At 53.4% G+C, this 17,317-nt stretch overlaps 1 protein-coding gene across 2 annotated transcripts in view; it reads right to left on the reverse strand.

The window, feature by feature from the left end:
* The window catches only part of Acox2 (acyl-CoA oxidase 2), a 24,671-nt gene extending 7,733 nt beyond the window's left edge, over positions 1-16,938 (reverse strand). For both annotated transcript variants that reach the window (XM_010643145.2, XM_010643144.2), the window contains exons 1-12: positions 16,740-16,938; positions 15,988-16,150; positions 15,725-15,876; positions 15,149-15,256; positions 13,870-13,989; positions 13,655-13,770; positions 12,946-13,118; positions 11,672-11,834; positions 9,446-9,636; positions 8,018-8,197; positions 6,289-6,394; positions 2,335-2,552 (exon numbers count right to left, since the gene is read on the reverse strand). In XM_010643145.2, the coding sequence (XP_010641447.1) occupies positions 2,335-2,552; positions 6,289-6,394; positions 8,018-8,197; positions 9,446-9,636; positions 11,672-11,834; positions 12,946-13,118; positions 13,655-13,770; positions 13,870-13,989; positions 15,149-15,256; positions 15,725-15,876; positions 15,988-16,150; positions 16,740-16,899 (1,850 nt within the window). In that variant the 5' untranslated portion in view covers positions 16,900-16,938. The remainder of the gene's footprint in view (positions 1-2,334; positions 2,553-6,288; positions 6,395-8,017; positions 8,198-9,445; positions 9,637-11,671; positions 11,835-12,945; positions 13,119-13,654; positions 13,771-13,869; positions 13,990-15,148; positions 15,257-15,724; positions 15,877-15,987; positions 16,151-16,739) is intronic.
* Positions 16,939-17,317: the final 379 nt, after the last annotated feature.

Raw genomic sequence — 17,317 nt, forward strand, 5'->3', positions numbered from 1 at the left:
CAAGTTGTCCTGTTCTTGCTTACTTTGATCTCCATTTTTTGTGGTAGGTGCTTCCCTCAGGATCTGGAGATTCCAGTGTCTGATTAGAGCTAAGCAGGGCATTAGCTAGCCAAGTAATACCTGAGTCATGCTAGTGGGGTTCACTGTGGGATGAGCTGGGTGGACTGTTAGGGGCTATGGTCTCTCAGATTCTCCACAGAAGGCTCACTGTGTCATCTTACGGGGTGCTAGCGCCTGGTTGCCACTGTTCGAGTAGAAAACAGTGCTCAGAGACAGAAGGATAAGCATTTGGCCTGTAAAGCCTCCTGTTTTCTATAGGGCAGCCTTATACTTATTTATACAGGCAGGTCTATGTTCCCTAGTCCACAGACCCTCTGTTTACCCTTTCATCAGCGCAGGGTCAAGGAAAATCCAATGGGGATTCAACTTCTTTGGAGCTGGACTTTCAACCTAAGGGACCATCTCACCTTTGTCCCCACTGCCAGAGGTGTACACTGCTGCTGGCTCCTGGAGTTCTTGGCTGGAACTTGTCTGCCAAGTCACTGCCTCTCAATAACCCTTCAACTTGCATGTTTCTTCTGCTCTCTTTCTCTTTGAGGGTTGATGCCTTTTAAGTAATTCTAACCCATTTACTAAATCAGTCAGGTTCCCTCTCTTTACCTCGAAGCCCCCCAGCTGAGGTTTCAGCTGAAAACCCTGTTTGGGCCAGCTTATTAACATCAGAAAGGGCTGGTTCTTGGTGTCACTTAGAAGAGTGTGCTGCCCTTCATTTGTCACCCCAGAAATCTGAGGGAAATAATGACTAATTGAGGCCAGGGACTGTGACACGGAAGCATTAAAAGCATGGAATCTGTTACATCCCAATTACCCTGCAGCAGTAAGGTCACTTAGGAATCATAAAGTAAGTAAATCAATTTGTGGGTTTGGTGTATGCATAAGCTGGAGGCTTTTATCAGTGCTATCTGCCTTGGCTCAAGTTGTAAGTCCTCCTCTGGAGCAAACACTTAAAAATGTGGTTTGCAGATTTAAAAAAATCCCACGCTTATGAGACAGTAAGGTGATTTTTAGGACTTTACTATCAATGCCAGTCACGGTTTGAACGTCATTTTCTTCATGTGCCTTTAAAACGGCAAGTTTCAGAAAGAGGCTTGAGCTGGATTATGCAGTACTTCATTCTGTTCTAATGGTTCCACTACCGTCCTCCCTGTGGTAGGGAAAGCTGAAGAGCAGGGGCACAATTGTATCATATATATTTCTGACTGTTTTGATGATTTAATTGAACAAACTAGCTACCAATTGGCTGTTAGATGCTTATATGTGGTCATGAAAGTCATGTAATATATATTGTTAGATATAAAAGTAATTTGCTCTGTATATCTCCATTGTGAAAATCCTGTTTTTATAAAAATTTCAATTGTTTTCCTTTTTATTCTCTTAGCATTGCTGATATAGAGAATAGTTGGAGGTTTTATGGGAAAAGTCACCCACCTCTACCCAGTGGGAAAGGCATCCTATTTTCTGCCAGGTGAGGTCTTAAAAAGGTTGTGTTCTCAGGGTAACCTATTTTTAAAGTCTTATTAATAATGGTAAATAATTTGTATTGTTTTAATTTCTGTCACTTCATGGTCAGGCTGGGCTTTGGCTTTGATATGTTTTTAAAGCAATATTTAAATTATGTATAAAATAACAGGATGAAAGCATTGCATTAGTATTTCATGACTCTAAATTCTACTGCATCGATGCCATATTTGAAAAGTCTTTGTATTATTGCTTTACAAATCAATATACGAATTACTGAAGTTTCAAAAATTTCATCTTGAAACTAAGGGAATATTAAAGTAAGTCTACTAATCCTGGTAAGAATTTCCTTAAGTGCATTCAAACAGACAGAGCTGGGTATAAAATAAGACATCAGCCTTAGAGTACAGGTTAGGGTACGTGCTCAAGGTCAGATGGGCCTGAGGCTGTGACCAAGTCCTCCTCTGGATAGCTGCAGTTCTGAGCAAGTTAATTCCCATAAGCTTGAATTTTTCTCCTCAGTAAAAGAAAGGCATTAAGTCCAACTGAAAGGGCTACAGGGATTAAGTGAGATGATGTATGTAAAAGCTTCTGGCACAGTTCCTGGCACTGTGTCCTCTAAGCGTTAGCTATGCTTAATTAAACTGTCATCCACAGCCAGTGCTCCTGTGCAGCAGGCTTCGCGTTACTCACATCCTTCAGACACTGCTCACTTTCCTCGACAGTGTGAAGAGTTCAGTTGCGGTAACATTAATACTGTGTCCCAGGGCCTGGGGTTCCCTGAAGGCTCTCATGGTTTGAGACCCAACCACTCACCGGATCAGGGGCAGCAGGTCCAGGTAGGCCGTTCTGACCATGTTCACTTGGGGGCCAGACAGGAAGCCGTCATACAGAAAGTCTCCCGAGTTAGTCAAGATGCCGTGTAAGGCAAAGAGGTCACAGAGGCGCTTGAGCACCTGCTGAATCGCGGGCTCACTGTCTAGTTTTTCCAGAGCCTCCTTAAAATTCTTCACAGTGAGATAGTAGCAGTGCGCCTACAAAGACACAAAGGTGTGGGAGCCGCTGATTCGGATTCCAACTCCTCCAGACACCCTGGGAGCCCGGCAAGCTTGCTGGAGTAACCTGCTGCAGCCTGTGTTTCTCAGTGGGCCGACAAGCAGCCATCTTTTCTCTCAGCTCACTCGGGGCTGATTGAGCCTTTTCTTTAGTGGGGGAGTGAGTGTGTGTGTGTTTGTGTGTGTGTACGCATGTGCGCGCACGTGTGATGGGGGCTGGTGGGCTCAGGAATTGGCCTTTGGTTCCCTCATTTTGCTTGGGGAAGTTTCAAGTAGGTTCGAAAGTGGAGAGAGCATGCAGGGGACACAGAGGACAGCACCACTTTTCTAAAAAATAACAGCTATTTATCATCTGCCACATCAAAGCAGTGGTGCGCATGCGTGTACACACACATGTGTGCATGGGGGTGAGAACGTAGGGGTTCAAGTGTATATGAAATTTATCCCAGTGAAATAAACTCCTGGAAGTAAGCGATGCTATTATTTAGCCCACAGGCAATGGTCTGGCTCTGTCAGTTGGTAAAATAATCATTTGGTCCTGGTTGTGAATGACCATGTCATCAGCCCAGTTACAGCCCTTCCAGATGGGCTCCCTCCCCAGGGCCTCCTTCTCTTCTCCTCAGCCCAGCAACTGAAGGATTAATGCCTGGTTCAGCAAGAGCTTTCTGGGTCCTGCTTTTCTTGCCCTATTGGTTTTTAAGTATTTTTGAATATTTCCCCTCCGGGTAACACAAATGCATGTAATTGTCTTCTCAGGTAAGGTATTTGAGTTCCTTAAAGGACAGAGGGGAGATAGAGGAGGGGGAGGAAGATGGGAAATAAAGTAGTGCTTCTTAAATTTTTATGTGCATACAGATTGCCTGGACATTTTGTCAAAATGCAGATTCCAAGGTAGGGCCCGAGTGTGCATTTCTAACATGCTTCTCTGTGAAGCCCAGACTGCTGGGGCTGACTAAGTAGCAAGGTCTGGAGCAGTGGTGGTGAACCTGTGTGCCGAAGTGAGCTGTCTGTATCATTGAAAGCTCTAAAAGGTTCACCATCATAGGTCTAGAGTGTCTTGGGGTTCAGAAGAGCTCAGGAAGGGGCACTAGGGATAAAGGAAAGGTCACTGAAGTGGCGGAACTTTATCGACAAGGCTGTACCTCAGGAAGCTGAGGCATCTTTATGAGGCCCAAGCACTGGGGCATTGGAGGTGATGGGGAGCCATGGAGGTCTGGATGGGCCTGCAGTGGAGCCCAGGGTGATCAAGGGCTATGACAGGTCTGGTTAGGATTGTGTTCTGCAGAGGTCGGGAGTGATCATAGACCCCAGCAGGGCAGTAAGCAGTCAAGCTTGTTGTCTGGAGAGAACCTGCCTTTCCCCAGGGAGTCTCACAGGTGGTAACAACTCCACTTTGCCAGCACACCCAGGGCCTTGCCCTGTGCTGGGTGTGAAGCTGAGCATGTGTGAGGTGCTGCCCTTGCTGGCCCAAACAGCCTTTGGTGCTCAAACTGGGTCAAGGATAGCAACATTGGAGACTCCCACTTGCCCTGGAGGCCCTGCTTTTTCTGCTCTACACACGCTGTTATGCTGTTAGCTCCATTTTTTCAGATGAAGAGATTGAGGCTGAGATGCGAAGTTCTCTGTCCAAGGTCACGTGGTAGTAAGTGGTTGAAAGGAGATCCAAACCAGGGCTGTACCTCTGCTAGCAAAGCCAGTAGGGACTGAGGCAGATTAGCACAAGCCCAGCATTTGTGGGGACTGGGGTTCCTCCTGTTGGAGCCTGAGCTCAGAGGCCCACAGGCTTTCAGAGCCATGCTTCTCTCCCTGTCCCCCTGAGTGACAGACTAGGGAGACACACACGAAGCTGAGGCTGCAACACAGCCCATGGCTTTTCCTCACCCACCGTCAGGCCAGCACTGCTCCTCCAGCCCAGGTGCAGACATTGCTTACCTGCACTTATGGTCACAGAAAGACAAGGCCCTACCCACTGTGACTGGGAAATTGCTCAAGCACTGCTCTCACAAAATCACCCTTCCTGTCTGTGACCAAAGCTGCCAGAGCCGGAGCACACCACTTGCCTCGGAGGTGTGCAGGGAAGGAGGGCTCCATCCCTTCTCTAGGTGCGCTGTCCTGACCCTCTGAAAGGAGCTTCTGCTGGCTTCCCTGGCAGGGGTGTGTGTACTAAATGAGGGCAAGGCAGAGGTTTGGAAACTCACAGATGAAGAGTAGGTGACCAGGGTTCCTTGGTTCACCCTTGGTATTGGGACGTTATTGTAGCAGAGAGTGGGTGCCCCTAAATGCAGAGTTCAGGCAGCCCCAGTGGCGTGGATTACCAGGTGGCACTCCTGCCTGCCCAGTCTTGCCCTAGCGGGGCCTCTGCACACCTCTCGGGGCTCTCCTGTGGGAGGCTGTTATTATCTGGGCCTGAGGCCTGCGGAATGGAATGATCCCATTGGCTTTTCCACTGTGGGCAGGGCCAGTGTCCCAGCTACCTAAGCTCAGGAGGCTTTTTACCTCTTTGTGGTACTCGGTCGTGAACCCAAGGCCTTAGCACTGAGCTATCTCCCCAGCCCATTTTTAAATTCTGAGATAGCATTTCACTAAATTGCCCAGGCTGGGTTTGACCATGTGATCCACTCCCACCTCCTGCTCACCCACGACTCTAAGGCTCGTCGCTTCCTTCTGCCCCTCAGTGTCTCGCATCTACCCACTTCTCCCCATGTCCTCTGTGAAGCTCACAGTGGGGACCGCCCTGAGTCCTCGCCAGCAGCTGCTGCCGACTGGCCTCCACCTCCATTCCCCTCCTCCCCTGCAGCTCGCATGATTCTTCTGGAATGAAATGCGGATCACTTTCTTTCTTTTTCTTTTTTGGTACCAGGGATTGAACTCAGGACCTTGCCAGCCAGGCACAGTACCACTGAGCTACATCCCCAGCCTGCTGATCACTGTCACTCTCCGGACAGAAACCCAGCAGAGGCTTCCTGTTGCAATGAAAACCAGATCCCTGCTTCCCACAGTGGTGCAGAGGAGTCCAGATCTTGCCTCTTTTCTCCCCTGCCTGCCCTTCTTTTCCTTGCTTTAGTTTTCCTCCTTAAATGCCCACTTGGGAGGACTGCAGTTGCCTCCCAAGTACCAGGCCTTATCCTGCCTCCTCTTTTGTATCTGCTGCTCCCTTTGCTTGGAAACTTTTCTCACCAAAGCTGCCATCTGACCCTTCAGCCAGCTAATTTCAGCATTTCCTTGACACCTCCTTGACCTACGGGGCACTTCTGGGAAGCCCTCCCGACTCTTGAGTGAGCAGACATGTACCTGACCCTGGGGGCCCACAGCAGCCTCTATTTCCCTGTCTGAGTGCTTTCTTGGTTGTAGGCTGGGTACGGCCAGTGGCTTCACTAGTGAGCACCTGGCCCAGGGCTGGTTTAGAATGTGCTGACCGACTGCAATTATGCACAAGCACAAAACACAGTGAAAACTGCACCAGACATGACCTGCTTTTTCTATCTGCGAGGAAATATTTGAACAACCTGAAGCAAACGCAGTAACACTGCCTCATTACCTTTTCCCCTCAGAGCTGCCAGCAAGATTGCTTTGGCGTTAAGTCCTTTAATTAAAATACCCTGGACTAAAGCCTTGGCCATGAAATGAGGGCAGCGGCTGCAGAACAGGGCAGAGAGAATAGCAGAGCCGGGATTCTCCCAGCGTGGTGGCCTGTGTGGGAGACAAAGCAGCTCACCTTAGCCGCCTGGAGGAGGATGGCGCCTGTCTGGTCCCAGGCCTCGTGCTGCTCAGCCCCCGACTGTACCAGTGTCTGCAAATGATGCACGGCGTCCTGTATGAGCCTAGAGCCAAAGACGAAAGGCAGCTTACAGTGAGCGTGAAAGTTAACCGACGGGCGGGCTGGCCGTGAGTCCCGCAGAAACAAACGCTTTCTCTCTACTGAGCACTCATGTGGCAGAGCTAAATGCCTGGTAAACACGACTCCCTTCAGGGCAGGTGGTCCCAGTCAGTGGGGAAAGCTGAGTCCCAGAGAGGCGCACCGAACTGCCCAGTCACGCAGACAGTGGGGAAAGCTGAGTCCCAGAGAGGCGCACCGAACTGCCCAGTCACGCAGCTAGTAAGGAAGGAGCCAGAATTTGGATTTGTTCTTACTACTGTGTTTTAGACCCTTAGGCCAGGAGCTGACCCTCTTTCTTATGCACATTCCATCCTGAGAACCACTGTTTTCTGGCCATCCTGGTGAGTGGCTTCCTTTGGCCTGAGCAGGAATGGGGTTGTTACTGAAAGGCCAGTGAGGCCTGCTATGAGTTCTACCTAAAGCACCTAACTCTTGTCCTGCAAAACGCTAAGTTAGTCATTTGTTGTCCTTTTTATCTTTAATGTCTTGTATTTTCTGTTCCCTCCATGACTCTTGGAATTTGTACGTAAAACAAACTGTTCATTAAGCAATATTTATTTCACCCTGTCAGGGGGCAGATGAGTAGACGTCACAGTGAGTTAGTTCCAAGCGAAGATGTGGGAAATAGCATTTTAATTTCTCATCAGTCTTATCTTCCCCTTTCACCTCCCCTAAGTGAAATGTTAGCCCTGTGAGGCCTGGGGGTTTTATCAGGCCGGTTCACTGACTGATCCCTACCTCTCAGAACAGTGTCTGGCATATTGTACCACGTAAATATTTGTGAAGTAAATAAACGTCTCAAGTTGCCTGTAATCTCTACATAACCATTAGTCATCCCTAGGGCCACAGGTTGGGTTATACAACCTCTTATTCTACAGTGAAAATGGCTTTTTCCCTCCAGTTTATTTTTGGTGTTTTAAGTTTGGGCACACTTCAGAAGGCTCCTTTCTACAACAGTGTCTATTTGGACTAGGGTTTCTTTTTATTCTTAGCCCCTAGCATGTTTGTTTGTTTATGTTTGGGTTTGCCTGTGTGCCCTGAGCCTAGCAGACCCGGGAAATGAATTCTACTCTGTGGCATCGCCAGCTGTTTTGAAAACTATTTTTAGATTCTGGGGTATTTCAAACTCAGAGGTATTGCTTTACTAATTGGTAGTTTTTGAGGTTTTTTTACTTTTTGGTACCAGAGATCGAACTCGGGACCTTGAGCTGGTGAAGCAGGTGGCGGAACCATCAAGCTAAATCCCTGACCCACTAATTGGTATTTGATACCGATACATTTGTAGTATTTACATATGGGCACATGTGTTGTATTGCAAATTACCCTCGGAAGCTAATGACCTGAAAACTTCCCATCACGGGCTAGAGAGGCGATCCCTTCCATCCCTGAGACCGAGATCCTGAAATGATGGTAGTCCGTGGCTGATGGAGGAGACGGCCCCTTCTCTACCACGGCAGGAGGAGCTGTGAGGCCAGGGGCGGCCAGGGGTGGCCAGGGGCGGGAGTGGTTTTCAGAAGAGTACAGAGAAGGAGGTCTTGGGGTTTGCTGATTTTCCATCCTTGCTCACCTGGTTGCCATGTGTGCCCAGGCCACGGTATAGAGCTCTGGGCAGAGGAAGTCAGCTGCCCCCTGGGCGGGGCACTTGGCCAGGTGAGGCAGGGTGAGATACGCGACAGACTGAGGGAGAGACTTCTGTGATGTGGGGCCCACGGCCTGCTGAGCTCGCTGGTAGTTCTTCACCAGAAACCTGGGGTGTGAGGGAGGAAGCAGTGAGACACCCCAGAGGCGCATGTGCTCAGACAGGGCCCCATGTCCGTGTTCCCCTGGGGCAGAGGCCCTGCCTTTCTGAGCAGAACCCTGTGGAGACCGTGGGGACAGGATCTTTTCTGTCAGTTTTATGGTGAGTTGTGTAGTGGCCGGAAAGCAGACTTCCTAAGCCGAGAGCAGAGCACAGGTGAGGCGCGCTGGCCCAAGTGGGGGTGACGGGGACCTGCTGCTTCCCCACAGTGCTGGTTATAGACCATGGGCTCCAGCAACTCCAGATGCCCATGCAGCTCTGCCATGTGATGCTCCAGAATCAGCGTCCCCTCACCTCCAGATGGGACAGTGCTCACCCAAGGTGACACTGAACGAGGATGTCCTTCCTCCCTTCCTTCAGGTTTGCCCTGCCCCCTTTGGTACTGGGCTGGACCTGGGTCTACTCACTGAGCCGCACCCCCCAGCTTGTTTTATCTTATTTTGAGAGCCAGGCTGGGCTCGAACTTGTGACCCTCGTGCCTCAGCCTGCCACAGGGCTAGGATCACAGGCATGCACCCCCAGGCCTGGCTTGGAGCCTTTCGTGTAGGCTCTGTGTTAAGCCTCGGATACTGGGCTGAGCAAGGCAGGTGTGTTCCCTGCCCTCAAGCTCCTGGTGTAGCTGGGGAGCACAGCTGAACAGGTAAAGCAAAACATGCCAGCAACTACACAGCCATGTGGGCCATGATGTAGAGGGCAGGATTTGCCTTTGAGCAGTGGGGGTCCAGGGAACACTTTAATGACAGAAAGGTATGATTTTCTTTAGGTTTTGAAAAGATTCCTCTGCTGCCTAGGGAGACATGGGTTAGGGTAGAAGCAGGAGATTAAACTGGGAATGGTGACGCACACCTGTAGTCTTAGCACTGGGAGGCTGAGGCAGGAAGATCCCTGCAAGTTCAAGGTCATCTTATGCTACAAACTGAGTTCAAGGCCAGCCTGAACTATATGGTGAGACGCTGTCTCAAACAAGACAATAAAAAAAACAACCCCAAAACAACAACAGCAACCACAACAACAAAGCCGCAGGACACCCGTGAGGAGACCGGTGTCCAGGTGAGAGGCGGTGGCCCATCAGAGAGCAGCAGTGGGCCAGGGCAGTGGGCTGAGGCAGCCCCAGCCAGCGCTTCCCCAGGCCTGAGCCCAGCAGGAGCCCAGGAGTCTCCTGGGGGCTGGGCGATCCCGTGTCACTCTGGGCCTTACCTGGCCAGCTGCAGGTAGAGCACTGTGTTCTCGCCCTCATAGGTGCAGGAGGCCACCAGCTGGGTGACCAGGGATGGCAGGCCACTCAGCTTGGAGTAGCCATGTCCTCCACAGGCTCTGCGGCACAGCTCGGCCCCGTGGGTGCAGAAGTCGGTTATCATGGCCTTTGCGCCGGTGGTCAGTGCGTGCAGCTGGAGGGTGAGGGGCCGGCCTGGTAAGGATTTGCAGCGACAGACACGCTCCCGACCCTGCGATTACTGCCTGTGAGCCCTGCTCAGTGGGGTCTGGGTTTACTCAGCTCGCAGCAGCAATGAGGAGGCCAAGACTCAGGCTTCCCCCGAGAGCCAAGCCACACGCTGTACTGTTGTCCTGGCCAGCGTCCTGTCTGCCTGGAGAGTGCTGCCTGGACGGCGCCCACCGCCCCCCTGGAGTGACACACTTGGCCAGCAAGCAGAGGTCTTGGGGAGCTGCCCGTGAGGAGAGCACCCCACATCCCTCGGCCCCCCGCGGGCTGACTGTGTTCCCTCAAAGTTTGACTTGAAATCCTGACCTGCAGAGTAATGCTGTCAGGAGCCGGGGGCCTCAGGAGGAGATGGGTCGGGGGTGAAACCTTCACGAGCAGGATTGGGGGTGCTGTGCTCTAAACTCAGGCCGAACTCTGGGCTCACTAGTAGCAGGTGGAGCTTGACTTGAAGCCCTACTAAGGCTGTTACTGGGGCGTGAGCCCTTCCCAGTGCTTTCTCAAGTGCTCCCTCACCTGTGATGCCCTCTGCCACTTCCCACGGGGTGGAACCATGCTAGAGGCTGGAAAGTCTCCAGAGCTGTGAGGAATAAATTCCTGGGTTTCGTTCTTTTTTTTTTAAGACAGGGTCTCACTATGTATTGATCTTTAGATAGTTAATTCTGTGTCACTAGTTGAATCCCTTTCTGTCTTTAGCAGAGGTACAGTCCGTTGCATTCAGTAGTATGTATGTCAATACCTGGTTTGTCTGAGGGTGTTTTCTGTTCTTTTGTTTTATCTTGTTTATTTTCTGTCCTAGGGTTTATTCCACAAGTTATGGGTGGGAATCTTTTCGACTCTTGTCGTGTGTCAGCACTCAGTTGGTCTTGGATGATGCCACTGTTCCTCACTTGATATTCCCGGGGTGGGACGGTTGTTGCTATTAACAGGTTTTCTCTGTAATGCCGGTGCCCATGTGACCTCTGTATCATTAACAGCACTGTGGTCCCTTCCCAGAGCCAATGACACTACATCCCCTCTCATTAACAGAGGCGATGGGATCTTGGGACCCTCTGTGTCCCTGAAAAGCAGACGACTAAAGACATCTGCACTAGCAATATAGTCTTTCCACTGTAAATGGCCACAAACCTAAGCACAAAACACAGAAAAAACTATAGAAACATGAGCAGACAAGGCAACGAAGTGCCTCGCGCCATTCCTAACTCCCCCAAAGCCAATCCATGGGGCACCAAGGGAGAATAAAGCAGAAGTCACGCTGAGGGATTTGAAAGGACAACAGGTTAAGAATCGGATCAATGAGGTGCTTTGGGGGGGCTCATGGAAAATATAACTCAGCAGATAAAGCAGGCGGTAGTAAGCCCTCGGGTGGAAGGTCTCACCCCTTTACCCTTTGTGTCTCAGTATTCTCACCTGTAGAATGGCGATGTAAACGGTACCTGCTACACAGCTGGCAGTATTCACGGAGCAGTGCTTAGGAAGTGTCGGGCCTGGGCAGAGGGACCTCAGTGGCTGTGTCAGTCCACACTAGTCTTATCAGACGCCTGTGAGCCAGGCGGGCTTTGGAATCAGAATGGCTTTTGGATTTTAGGAAGGCAAAGCAGGGCATTTTAGGCTTATTATATACAATATCCACAGTGGGCTTTGGGGAGGCTTTAGGGAACATGTCACTGTTTCTGCTGCATCTGTGCTCAGTGGAATAGACCAGATCAGTTCAGTCTAGGTTACACTGTGCTACCTGTGAGTTCCAAAGGAGATGTGGTTTTCAGAGCTTTTTGGGTCTCAAATACACATCAGGGATTGCGGCTTTTTTTTTCTGTACTGCAGCATCTCCGCTAATACTCTCTGGGGTCAGGTGTGGGTGGCTTCCGGGTCAGGGGCCAGTTCACCGCTGCCCTGAGAAATCCACCAGAGGCAGAGGAGAGGGCCCGGTGGTTACAGCAGTCTTGGCCACCAGTGCCAGCTGCTCGCCAGCACGCTGTGGTTACCTCAGGGAGGAGGCTGACGTCTTTGTTCAGGATGGTGTTGTAGGAATGGCGGAAGAATTCCTGGAGGCTGGCCAGCTGGAAATGGAAGGCATAGCTCATGGCCAGTGGGAAGAAGAGTTTCTGCTGCTGGGTCTGGTAGTTGAGGATTTTCGCCTCTGGGTCACTAAGAGGAAAAGAAGCAGAGGATTTGCAAGATTGCTACGTGCCACATGCACCTTCTCATACCCCCAACACATAAGCGCTTTGAATCCTGGAAGTTCCTTAGAACTCATTACAAAGGTAGCATGAGGCTATTAATCTTCTGGGGCTGGGGATTTAGGTCAGTGGTTCTGCCGCCTGCCTCACAAGCACAAGGACCCAAGTTCGATCCTTAGTACCAAAAAAAAAAAATCTTCTGAAGTCTTTCTGTTTATTTGTTTTGAGACAGGGTCTTGCTGTGTGGTTCAGGCTGGCCTTGAACTCACTGTGTAGCCCAGGTTGGCCTCGGACTAGTGGCGATCCTTCTGCCTCAGCCTCCCAAGTGCTGGGATCACGGGCATGTGCCACCATGCCCAGCCTGAAGTCTTATCTAACATGAACATCCACACCATCTCACTACAGAAATATCAGCACGCTTCTTCCTTGTAGGTGCTGCGTCACGTGGAAAGGATTACAAAATGACAGCGTACAGTACCACGGTACCCTAAAATCTGAAAAGTCCTGAAGTCCAACACATCTGGACCCCAGGATCGGGTGGAGGGTGGCGGCACCACACCCCTGAGCCTCTGTACCTACACACACTGGCTGTGTGGTCGGCCGCATGTCACTACACAACTGGCCCAGGGAACCCAAGGAAGGGACACGTGTGCTTGTCCACCGTCCCCACTGTCTGGGACTGTCAAGGTTGGGAAACTAGGGGGTGGGGTGTGGCTGTGAGAAGCTTCCGCGGCCGATGGGAACCTGGGACCTCTCTGGGTACAGCTCCTTGCAGGCGTGTCTTGTCCTCAGGACAGCTCTGCCACCCAGCCAGCTGGGGTGCAGCAGGGCAGCACCTTCTCCCTGTCCTCTGGGAAAGGTGCCCTCGGCCAGACACTGACAGAAACAGGCTGGCAATGTGGGGGAGCAGAGAGGCACCCCACCGTCACGGCCAGACAGACCAGATCTGAGGGGCGGGATGGCGCCCGCTTGCAGCACCCAGCTCTGTCGCTGGCAGAGAGGCCTGTGAGGGAGCAGGCTCCGGGGGCTGGGCCCTAGCCACGTCTGTGTGACCAGCGCCCGGGTGCCCCTTACCTTACCTGGGCCGGAGCCGGGACTGGCGGCGGATGACGGAGTAGCGCATGGCAATGACACAGGCCTTCTGCAGGGTGGGCAGGACCCCATTCACCAGGACGTCCACGCGCGACACCACCATGGACAGGTAGTTGCTTTGCGCTGTCCCGAATCTGATGTAGGTGCCATCTGGCAAGACCTGTGTGAAACAAAGACAGGCTGTGGGCCGGGGCTGGCACCGAGGTCCCCAGCTGGGGGCTCCGTGCTCCGTCTTCCCCCTGCTCCTCAGGAGCCTGCAGCTGTGGCTGCAGCGGGCACGAAAACATGAGACGCTGCACTGCTGCTACCTTGCCAGGTCCCCAGTGTCCTGGCTCACTGCTGCTTTGCTGCAAGACACTCAACTTCCCCTTGATTGGCAGCTGAATAGGGAAAGCCCAGCACAGCGGGGAGGCCCAGGCTCCTGCCCTCGGCCCCCTCCCTTCTAGGGCACCGTGCCAGCCCAACCCACAGCTACTGTCCCATCCCGGATGACGAGCCTTTCCACAGGGAAAGCCTGAGGCTCAGAGAGGCAAAGTGACACTCCAAGGCCACACTGCTCCCAAGCTGGGCTTCGCCTCTGGTCTGTGGGGTACCAGAGCTTCTCTGGGAGTTGTGGCCCAAACTCAGGGGCACGGAGGAGGACCCAGAGCCGGTGGCACCCTGGGCAGACCACCCCCCCACGGTCCAGGCCCTGACCTGTGCAAAGCGATTCAGCATGTTCTCCCTAGGGACGCGCACACGGTCCAGGCGCAGGAAGCCATTGTCTGCGTGGTCCAAGTCCATGGTGGGTCCGATGCTCCCAGCGGTGACTCCTAGAAGGAGATGGCGCTGAGAATACCACGGACTCACCCTAGCTCCAACTGGAGCCCGCCCTCGGGGCCCCGGGTTGCTGAGGGTGAATCGTGGCTTACCTGGCAGCAGGCTGTGTTCCTTGAGGCACCGGATGGGCACCAGAAAGGCATGTATGCCCTGCCTCGTTCCCGAGCACACCAGCTGTGCCATGACGAGGGCATGGGTGGCCGACCGTCCCACTGAGGGCAGACAGATGAGAGCCTATTACAGAACGGCTAGTGCACTGCCGTCCCCAACCCAGACTCCATGGCTGGGGCTCCCTGAGGGGCAACTTTGAGGCTTCAGACAGCAGAAAGGAGGACTCACCCCCAAATGACTAGACCAGACCAACAGTGGCTTGGCAAAGGATCCGAGAAATGAGCAAGGTTTTAAGGGATTTTGCTCCTTACCAAAACTACTAATGAATCACTCTGCCATCGAACTCATAACAATGATGAATACAGACGCCATTCATCAAAGTCCAGGTGGCCCCCATACCTGGACCGATGTTTTCCAGTTCTCGCAAGGTGGTAAAGTCTCATTTTCCAGACAAGGAAAGTGAGGCTCAGAAAGCGGAATGACAGGCAGGACCCGGGTGTAGAGACGGCAGACGCGAGCCCTGGTCTGCCTGATGTTAAAGGCTGGCTTCCTTTCTTCACATTTCTGATCCTGCCTGCCTGTCTCCCTTCCCTTCCCTCTCCCCTCTTCCTCCTGTCCTTTCCTTCTGCGACCTCTCTGACCCTCGCTCTTTGACCCTCTTCTTCCTCTTGAACTGGGTCCCTTCCATTTGCCGTATTTGTTTTCCATACTGGAATTTACTGACCGAGGCCCCGGCTGCCACAGGTGTTCTCAGAAAGGAGTTCTCCGGCCCAAGGCCAGGGGCTTGGTGTCCCCCTTCCTCACCGAGCCGCAGAGAGGCTTGGTGTGGCGCCACCTGGTGGCCACGTGGTGGGAGCTGCCATGGGAAACCAAGGGCAGGGAGCTGGAGGGAGTCCTCCCTGAGTGCAGTCACAGCACCGTGCCCGGCGATCATTCACTGAGGAGACGAGAGCCCTTGGGGCTGTGCGGACGCCGGGGCCCAGGCCAAGCGTGTGTGCCTGGGTCGTGTACATGCACACGGGTGAGTCTGTGGGGCAGCGTGTGCCCAAGGTCAGGTGAATTCCCTTATGTATTTCCCAGCCACCCACCATGCTCTCCACATCTCCGCAGTTTCAGGGAGGTGAACTGACAGGCTCAGAGTGACCAGCTGAGAACAGGAAGTCACCCTGGGACCTGCTGGCTTCGGCCCGGGGCTGCTCTGCCCCAGCTGTCTGCTCCTTGGCCAGAGACAGGGAAGGGGCATCGTCACCAGATACTCACAGTCTCCGGGCCACCACTTGATGGCACTCATTGAAGGGCTGTGTACGACAAACTCCTGGGTGGCTGTGTCATAGGTGGCTTCGGTCTCCAGGCCCTGAAGGTAGGTCCCTGGGGATCAGGCGGGGAGTGAGCATTTGGCCAAGGTGGGCTCTTGCTGGGCAGGAGCCTCCCAGGGGGCCTGGCCTCTGAGGCGCCAGCCGTGTGGAGCAGGGGTCAGTGTTCTGCTGCACACGCATGTGTTTTCTCCATCTGTGGGCCGTGTGGGACGCACACACACGTGCTGGTGGCTACGTGCCCCACAGGGAGCTCATACAGTGTATCTGTCCAAATTAGAAAGGGATTCCCTTTCCTCAATGTCCCTAACTGCTACCTGCTAGAGTGTTTTCAAAGGGCAGGGGATTTAGCTCAGTGGCACTGCGCCTGCATGGCAAGTGCAAGGTCCTGAGTTCGATCCCAGCGCTGGGGTGGGGGGGCACAGGATGATTTCAAATTAATGTACAAATCTATGAGATATGAAAGGGGCCCCCGGAGTTGTGCAATGCACAGCCCGAGCACTGCGCAGCAGCCCTGGCTCACCGTGTCCCATTTCCGTCTGCGCGTATGTTAGGATGATCTGGTACGTTTTGCAGAGTGGGACCCATTTAGCGATCTGCTCCTCCGAGCCCAGGCTCTGGATGGCTTTTGTGGCGATGCCGTGCACACCGAAAGTCACATCTCCAGAGATGGCTCTGTGGGAGACAGGTGCTGTGACCGAAGGGCCCGGGTCTCCTCTCTCCCGTGAACCGCCTGGGGGGATGGGGCTGGGTCTCCGCAGTGAGCCCAGATGGCCCGGCCAGCACCTGTAGGCGTAGTGGAACTGCAGGCCGTCCTCCAGCCAGCCCAGGCGCTGTCCCTTCCTGTGCAGCAGGACTCTCCTCCGGATGGCGGCCTCGTAGCGCTCATTCGGCGTCATGAAGTAATTGTGGATGAGGCTGAAATCCGGGTCACCTTGTACGAGGCTTTCTGAAGGGGAGAATTCGGCCTTAGGGACCCGGGAGCTTCCTCACTTTCACACCTTCCCACCCCCACCCCCGGGAGTCTGACCTTACTGCCATTTTACAGAGGAGACCTCTGCGGCCTCAGGTGGGAACTGTGACCTGTCCAAGGGGACAGAGCTGTGTGGTGACAGAATTAGGACCAGGATCCAGCTCTGCTGCCACCGAGGACTCTTCTTTCCCTCAGATGGACTCAGGGGACAGGAATGAATTTCTAACAGCAGAGTCTCAAGGGCAAATTATTTGAAGATGGGAGTGCTAGGAAAGTCCTCTTCTAAGAAAGCATGTGGGAGCCAGACGTGGTGGTGCATGCCTATATTCCCCATGATGGGGAGGCTGAGGCAGAGGGATCCCTACTTTGGGCCCAAGCTGGGCAATATAATGCCTTAGCAAGGTCTTGTCTCAAAATAAGAAATTAAAAAAAAAAAAAAAAAGGCTGAGGATGTAGCTCGGTTCAAAGGCCTTGAGTTCAGTTCCCAGAACTGAAAACAAGACAGCAACTAAGGAAGAAAGAGAAAGAAGGAAAGTGTGGGCGCACAGCAGACGCGTCGTCTCACCGACTCCCCTCCGCAGCACAGTGTTCTGGGCGCCTCCGTCCAGGAGGTGGGTGAGCCGCTCCACGTCGAAGCCTTGCCCATGCCTCTCGGTTTCTAAGTCAGGGTGCACTCGCCGGCTCCAGGCGTCCCCCAGCGACACTCGGTGCGCTCGGCCGCCCATGCTGCCTTCCTCCCCCGCCTCGGCCTGCCGGAGAGTGCGCCGACTCCCCTCCGCAGCACAGTGTTCTGGGCGCCTCCGTCCAGGAGGTGGGTGAGCCGCTCCACGTCGAAGCCTTGCCCATGCCTCTCGGTTTCTAAGTCAGGGTGCACTCGCCGGCTCCAGGCGTCCCCCAGCGACACTCGGTGCGCTCGGCCGCCCATGCTGCCTTCCTCCCCCGCCTCGGCCTGCCGGAGAGTGCGCCCCGGAACAGTTGAGGCCCGCCGGCTCCCACTTCTGGGCTCTCTCACCTCATTGCCGTGAGTGCACCCGAGAGCACCGTGGGGCGCGGGGTCCCCTGCGTCCCCTGCCTGTGGCTGGAGCCGGGCGGGTCCGGCTCCCTCCGGCCAGCCTTCGGCCTCACCTTCCTGCGCATCGGGCA

Source organism: Fukomys damarensis, unplaced genomic scaffold, assembly GCF_012274545.1.
Source record: "Fukomys damarensis isolate Sample0158 unplaced genomic scaffold, DMR_v1.0_HiC HiC_scaffold_28, whole genome shotgun sequence".
Classification (NCBI taxonomy): Eukaryota; Metazoa; Chordata; class Mammalia; order Rodentia; family Bathyergidae; genus Fukomys; species Fukomys damarensis.